Below are 7,947 nucleotides of genomic sequence, written 5' to 3' on the forward strand. Positions count from 1 at the left end.
GTGTGTGTGTGTGTGTGCATGTCTATGCTGTCCTGTTGCAACCATACCACTAGAATATTCAGAGGGATTCTGGGAGGGAGCCCTGGCCATATGGAGCCTGCTACCTGCTCTGCATAATAAGAACAGACACACATCAACTCCTGTTATGGATGACAAGGAGATGGGGACAGAGGAAGAAGTTGGTGGGGGTGGAGAAAGATGAGAGAGACTGAGAGAGGGAGAGAGACATTAGGCCAGGCCAGTTCAATAAAAATTTAAAAAGAGCCATCAGTGGTCACTGAGAATGTCCTCAAAAATATAACCTCTTAGTTAAGATTTAGCTTTCTATTGTTTACTGTCAGGCTCAGATTTGTGATTTTGCTGAATCATATATTTGCACGGCTCACAGTACAAATATCACTGTTTCGATGGCAAATAAAGACCCTCATGCAGCTGTCTGTTTTTTGTTTTTGTTGTTTTTCTGCCTTTCTTGTTGCAGCAGCACAACCCTCTAACCCCAATGGAGACTTTGGAGAATGGAATGCTTTTCCTGGAGGTCAGATGCCAGCATCTGCTCAGACTGGCAACATGAGTGGAAATGACCTTTTTGCACCCATGAATGCAGGTCCTTCTGTTGCCACCCCAACTGCTGCCCCGGCCCCAGCTTCAGGCTCTGGTCTTGCCTCAGCAAACCTGTTTGACTTGATGGGGCCAACACAGTCTCTCACCTCCTCTCAGAGCCTCAGCTTTAGCATGAGCAACACACAGAGTGTGAGCACCACGGTCCTACCCCAGTCTAAGTCACAGGTATGCATGATTGCACTCATTCATACACACATCCTTGTTAAATTATTGATTGTTCTACATATCATTACAAGACTCCTATCGGGTGTAAATAGAATACAGGTGGAATCAAAATCTCTTGGGTCACAGACTCTTAGGCTTCATGGATACAGAGCTAGAGATATGGATTAGTGTGTGGTATATAAAGCATAGCATGAGATATGAGACATTGCTAGCTCCAATAGTAAGTTCGAGTGATTAGATCTGGATTTTCCTCAGCAATATTTTTAGATCTTGTCAATGCCGAATCTGAATTAAGCATGTTTTTGTGAATTCAAAATGTGTACCTTTTATCATACCACATGCTTGTTTGCTCTTGGCCTACAAATTCAAATGCTGTGCAACATTTCTTTCACATGCTGTTTATAATAGATTAATTCCAGATGTGACAAGCTAGATAACTATTATCACTAAGGGTCAAATACTTCCATTTATCCTCTTACTCCCACTTTTTAACATTGCACCTTGACCTCCTTGTGTGATGGAGACATACTTCATGTGATTGAACGACAAAGGACAAGCGGGATGGTGGAGAGTTAATGTGCAGCCACTCCAGATGCTCATCTTCCCCTGAGACCTTTCCATAACCACCCACTCCTCATTTTACTGACACCGAATGAGAAAAATGAGATTTGAGTCACAAAAACATTAAAAGTCCAAGGAAAGTTCACATATGTTGACTGTATCTTCATGTAAAAAGGGTGTTGACCTACTTTAAAGGGGGGAAGACATTCACCTCTTCCATTTCCTCTATTTATTTTAAATGATATGTTTTTATTGAGTTAAGAAAGAGACTCGGGTAGATTTCCCTCTGTCGAGGTTAAGTGGGTCATGCTAAAGGTTTAGAGGCTTGAATAATGAAGTAAAAACTGCATCTCAATTTTTTTATGAATTTGGCACAAATGAGCTCTTTTTCTAACATTTTGCCTGCTTGTTTATCTGTGTCAGCCCCTCCAGACAATGGGGGGTCCTCTTCAACCACAGCCCATGCAGTCTCTCCAGCCTGTTCAGCAGGGAGTGTCATCTCAAGGTGCAGGAGCCAAAGCATCCCTTCCATCCACCTGGTCAGATCACTCTGTTAATATCAGCCTGGACTTCCTAGGCCCTGGAATGCAGCCCCCCAAACAGGCCCAGCCCAGTCTCAACACTCTCCAACAAGGTGAGAGGATTAGTACTTCAGATCTGACATGAATGGCAACAACCTCACAGTCCAGGTTCTGGCTTAAGTCTTTTTAAAATTTGAATTTCTCTTTTGTTATTTCCAGGCAACCAGGCACCCGGCAACATGCTCTCCCAGGGATTTTCCAATATGAGTCTGGGACCTACAGCTGCCCGACCTCCTGTTAATCCCATGATGCACCCTGGTGCTGGCATGGGGATGGGGATGGGAATGGGCATGGCCCCCAATCAGGGCATGATGGGAATGGGGATGAACATGGGGATGCATCAAGGTGGGGTGAACATGGGGATGCATCAAGGTGGGATGAACATGGGGATGCATCAAGGTGGGATGAACATGGGGATGCCACAGGGAGGTATGACCATGGGGATGCCTGGTGGGATGGGGATGGGGATGAACCCTGCGATGGCCCAGCAGCCCAAACAAGATGCTTTTGCTGACTTTGGAAATTTTGGAAAGTGATGGAACTGGAGAGCAAAGATTATAAGAGGAGCAGTGGCAGTCTCCCTCTCCGTCCACTGGTGAAGGATTGTTAAGAGCTGCAAACAAAGAGTACTTGAATGTCAATAATGTCAACTATCATAATACCAACACCCTGCAATCTCTTTTTTATAGTAATATGATTTGGATCTAAGTGAATGAGTGTGTGCGTGCGTTTGAACGAATGATCTGTCAGGTCTGGGTTCATGGTCAGGCACTCTGATGATGGTGTGCCTTGTAGGTTAGTTGTATATCAGTGAGCAGAAAGAAGAAAGTGCCACTGAGAGAATGTCAGGGGGATTTGCTTTATAACCTCAATCAAATGAAATCACCAGAATTGCAAAAAAACACAACTAGCTGCGTTTGTTTTCCTGTTTTCCTTTTGCTATATAATGTCGATAACTTGATGAATCATGAATTTCGATAGCTTGATCTGCCATTTTAACTTCCTAACAAACATTGAAGGATGTCAGGTTACCTCTTTCTTTTCTTTCTTTAATGTCATCGTTCTTCCTTCAACGTGTAAATAGAAATCTGAAGCCCTAACAATAAGTTATGAAGCTCATATATGAGAGGCAGTGACAATGTGAAGAATTGTATCATGTAGACCAAATCTGATATGAATTAAGAACTATAACAAAGCACATTGACACCTTCTCTTTGTACATAAGTATCCAGACTTCAAATGTGCCTGCAGCTGGAGTAATTAATTATTTGCAGTGAACGCTATCAATTGAATTTGAGGAGTTGCACCTGCAAGACCATGAATTTGCCTTTCTTATTGGTATATAGCTATATTTTTCTTCTGATAATTATAATCAGTTAGCATCCAAATGAGATAATCAGTAGGTAGAAAAGCCTTATACAGGAGTAGAGTGCCTGAAAGACCTTTGCCTTTTCTCTTCAGTCAACCTCTTTGAAGGCAACAATGTGACTGCAGTGTTGAAAATAGCTGCGAGGATGGAGTTTTTGTGCTTGGTACAAATATGCCTGTGCCTCAAGCCAAGTGTACTGTCTGTACAGATGGCGGATGCAGTTGTTTCACTAGTTCTGTTTGTTCATCTGATTCAACTTTTTTTTTTCTTGTTTGTTTGTTTTTGTTTTCAATCTATTAAGGCCAGTGAGAACTTCAGAGCTACAAGACACCAAGATAAATTCATTCAAACCTCAAGTGTTGATTCAGACTGTTAAGATTGTAAAATGCAGCTGTCTGTTAGATGTTCATCAGTGCATTTTGGTACACGACACCTTCCATGTTGATTAATGTTGCACATTAAAGCAGGAGCAGGAGTCCTGAAAAGATTTTCTGTCATAGCCACCATCAGTCCGAGTCTGTGTGTTTAGTGACTTATCAGGTACAGATGATTGTGTGAGAGGAAGCACTAACCTGCCATGTTTCAGATCAGCATGTTGGTTGGATTGCATTTGTGTCATCGGGTAGCACATCATGAACAGTCCCATCCAGCTGTATGCCAGTTTCGTTATGCTATAGATGTACACAACATTGCACTTCAGTGGTTCAAGTGCCTGCCGGTGGTTGCCTCCTGATCCTTGTGATGACTGATAGATAATCAAAATTGAATCTTGACTGCCTGACATTTTTGGTGTGTCGACGCTGAGATAAATAATTCACTGACCACAGGAGAAGGCGGTAGATTCTGCAGCCTCAGGAGGATTTAAGTTGTGTTTTTCTACTCTCAACCCTCCTCTCAAGGGCTCATAAGGCTGAGCACACTAACACATAGTAGCCTTGCATCGGTGTCTGAAGCATTAAAATGACCAAAATCTGTTTGCTGTTTTTAGTTTTGGTTTTTTTCTCCATAATATACACATATATATATCCGTAGAGGTTTGTTTTACGCATTTTCTTTTCTACTTTAAATCCTCTTGGTCCTCTCAAAAATGGGATTGTTGAAACACTAGTATATGCAAATGTAAGATCATGGAAATCCTTCTAGAAAATGAAATTTTGCATTATTCCCATTTTGATTTGATTTACACATCAAGATTCTTTATCTACAACATTAAACAGTTGATTGAAATTTGCTAATGGTGTGTGTTATTTGGTGTGTTGTGTCATTAGCCTCATTCAAAACTGCTTCAAGCAGCAAAAGTGAAGCATCTGCACTTGGCTTGGAAATTACATTTACTTGATGGGAGTTTAATTTGTGCCAGTAACGAGACGGTGTTCAAAAGGCCGTCTGTAAATCAAAGAGAAAAGTTATGCGCTGCCAGATGCATTATAGCTCAGGTAGATTCCCCCAGCATTTTATCTTTTTGCCGGCCAGTCACAAGGACTCTTGTACCACTTCAAATCTTTATTATGGATCTCTTATAACACTGATATAATGTTAAAAAGGTCTTTCAAAGTTACCTGACCATTTTCAGAGGAATGTTATTTTTGCCTCTTGTGGTCAACAAGCAACTTCACAAATAATCAGTATAAAATTAAATTTTTAAACACAGTTTGAGAATTTATTTTTTGCACCAACAAGGTGATTTTCACAGATCTATAGGTGAAAACCTGACATATCGCAGCATAGTGTGTCCTTAAAAATTTTAAAATGAGAAAACTGCTCAAGTGGAGGACAAAAGGAGTGGAACTAAACTATAGATTAACAGTATCTGAAAGTCATGTCCTTAAAAACTAAAGAAGTCTGAACTCTTATGCAAGCAGTCCTCTGAAGCGTAGAAGTGGTCATACCAAATATTTACCTTAACGCTTGTTATAATTGTGCAAACTCTGATTTGCCTTGCATATTGTAACCCTGTATGTTTGCACGTTTGAATAAACCTGTTTCCAGGTTTCTTAGCAATATATAAAGAAATGAGGTGACTCAAGACTTTTGCACAGGACTGTATTTCAATTGTTAATCCAAACTTAACAGTTATAACTCTAGCTCTAATTTTAGCCAGTGAGTTTATCACTTTTTGATCATTCAGCTTGTCCATTATTGCTGATTAAGTAACTTTTCTTGTGAAACCAGTTGTGGTCCACGTAGGTCTTTAATTAACTGTACTTCTGTGTTTTCTGATAAGTTGAGCTAATTCCAATTTACCCGCCGGGTCCTGCAAAGGTAGCCCAGGCTGAAAAAACACTGATTATAGAACACAAGAGAATAAATCAAGAAAGCAACGAGCCAGCTGCAGCTCCTGAGCTCAACACATGCTTTGAACCTTTTGCACTTTCAGACTATCGGGACTTAAGGAATGCAACAAAATCCTTTTGGTGTTACAGTTAAGGAAGCGCTGGATTCTTTTATTTGTCAAATTTATAGTCTCTCCCAGTGCAAGTGATGGCCTCATTACTCTGGTATAACACACACAAGAGACAGATGTTGCAGTTGTTGCCACAATTAGACCACACAATCAGTACTGTGCTCTGCTCACACTGCATCAGGGATTGTTGGAACACACTTTTGTGACAAACACAGCTTGCATTAAACAATTGACCCCATTTTTTCCCTCTCTGGAGAGGCCTTTTAAATGGGCTACACTAATAATATTCTGATACATTATATGAAAAGTAACATTATATACAGTAAATGAATAAAAGCTCACCTTACTCATAGAACATGCCCCACTTATGACATAAAATATATGGAAAGAGGGTCAGTCTCTAAACAAATTAAGAGACGCTGAAATGCAGAAAGAAATCTGACGCAGACCCAGAAACATTGCAGCGACGGTCGTTCTGTGCCACTCATCATCCAAAACTAACCTCTGTCATTTAAAAAGGAAAAAAAAAAAATGCAACATCTTTACAACTTCTAAGAGATGCAGTAAATCGTGCTTTTATGGGTAATGTGCCCATTAAAGAGTAAAAGCAATCTAAGACGTCAAGACAAATGACAGCTTTTGAGTGCCATCTGCAATCTCGAGCTTCACAAACTCAATTATTCATAATGCATTTATGAAGTCCGCTGAGACTGCGCTGTCATTCCCATTCAAACTAGCGGGGAAATGCAACATAAAGGGACAAGCTCTTTGAGATGACAATGGCCTGTTCGATGGCTCTGGTGTGTTTATGGTGCCACCTGCTGGGAGACAGCCATTTCACTGGGTTTCCTTTACAGGGTGTCAAATAAACTAAACAGGCAAAAACAAAACACACACAAACACACTTTTCTGTAATTACAACTGGAAAGCTTTTATTTATCAAAAGCAAAATCATTTCTCTGGTGGGCAAAGACAAACCTCCATATCAATATGATATAAATCATCAGTCTGTGATCCATCTGAATCTCTAGAATTTGTCAGTACTAGTTAGCGCAGAATGCTCCAAAAAACCCTGCATTGTTGCCCGGGATCAATGTAAGAGTGAAAATCAGAGCGGCTGGGGGTTAACCAGGATGACATTCTCGCCACGGATGAACAGCTGGTTGATGTGGCGCGTATGGACCTTGCCGTACGTCTTGGTTTCTTTCTTCTGGCGAGCCTGTGGACTTTGGACCACGAGCAGTGTTTTGTGTGCATCCTTTTTGGTTTCAGCAGCTCCTGACAGCTCTGAGTCTGCTGTCCTGCTGTCTCCTCTCACACCAACGGCATGAGAAGAAGAACGACTTTCTGGAGTCTCTTTGGGAGAATCTGCAGGCTGCTTCTTCACCGACTCAGCACATTCAGAGGTTTCCTGGAGACTTAGCTTCTCAAAAAGCTGCAGATACAAAGATTTGATCATTCTTAAGATTTTCATCCAACTGAACCACATAAAAGCGCTCCGTGTGCTCTATATGTATATGTAAAAAGACCTTTACAATTTAAGCCAGCAATACTACTGTCAGCTCGCTTGCAAGCATTTAATCAGCAAAGCACAGATAGCTGTTATTATGAAGTAGTCATTAGAAACTAAATGTTTCTAGCTTTCCTTAGAAAATCGAAGGACAAAATTTTACTCATGTGTGTGTATATATATATATACATACACATATAGAATGAAAACTCATCCATTACCCGTGTAGTGGTGAGGGCTTTCTCATGATAGAAAGCCTCTCCAAACAGAGGCTCTCTGTACGTTTCATCCACATCCACCATCGCCTGACAGCGAGAGATAACCAACGATTAAGATACGAAATTTGCGTAGTTCAAGAATGCCACATGAGATCACTGACCATGTTCCAGAACTTGTCGAAGGCCACGACAAAGCCAGAGCACACTCCCCTCAGACCTTTGAAAGTCCTGACGTGAACTTTGACTCTTATCCTCTCCTCCACGCAGCGGTACAGCTCCCCCAGAGGACTGCCTTTACACACTGAAAACACAAGACAAGCAGGTCGCACAGCTGCTTCTGCCTATTATGATAAATGATACAGGGAATTCAGCTAAAACTGATGCTTCTTTAAAGTAACAAGTAATGCTAAAATTACGAATAATATATATATATATATATATATACAGTGGGGCAAAAAAGTATTTAGTCAGCCACCGATTGTGCAAGTTCCCCCACTTAAAATGATGACAGAGGTCAG

The 7,947-nt window shown here is 40.9% G+C and overlaps 2 protein-coding genes across 3 annotated transcripts in view; one reads left to right on the forward strand and one right to left on the reverse strand.

Annotated features, from left to right (window-relative positions):
• The window catches only part of clint1a (clathrin interactor 1a), a 12,008-nt gene extending 7,705 nt beyond the window's left edge, over positions 1-4,303 (forward strand). The window contains exons 10-12 of one of the 2 annotated variants that reach the window (XM_005719603.1): positions 482-786; positions 1,771-1,981; positions 2,088-4,303. In XM_005719603.1, the coding sequence (XP_005719660.1) occupies positions 482-786; positions 1,771-1,981; positions 2,088-2,464 (893 nt within the window). In that variant the 3' untranslated portion in view covers positions 2,465-4,303. Of the gene's footprint in view, positions 1-478; positions 787-1,770; positions 1,982-2,087 lie in introns of both variants that reach the window. The other variant, XM_005719602.1, reaches the window with a different exon arrangement.
• Positions 4,304-6,611: 2,308 nt separating this feature from the next.
• The window catches only part of lsm11 (LSM11, U7 small nuclear RNA associated), a 3,115-nt gene continuing 1,779 nt past the window's right edge, over positions 6,612-7,947 (reverse strand). The window contains exons 2-4 of the mRNA XM_005719606.1: positions 7,591-7,730; positions 7,433-7,516; positions 6,612-7,136 (exon numbers count right to left, since the gene is read on the reverse strand). Of these exons, the coding sequence (XP_005719663.1) occupies positions 6,810-7,136; positions 7,433-7,516; positions 7,591-7,730 (551 nt within the window). The 3' untranslated portion in view covers positions 6,612-6,809. The remainder of the gene's footprint in view (positions 7,137-7,432; positions 7,517-7,590; positions 7,731-7,947) is intronic.

Source organism: Pundamilia nyererei, unplaced genomic scaffold, assembly GCF_000239375.1.
Source record: "Pundamilia nyererei isolate P.nyererei 1_Seehausen unplaced genomic scaffold, PunNye1.0 scaffold00001, whole genome shotgun sequence".
Taxonomy (NCBI): domain Eukaryota; kingdom Metazoa; phylum Chordata; class Actinopteri; order Cichliformes; family Cichlidae; genus Pundamilia; species Pundamilia nyererei.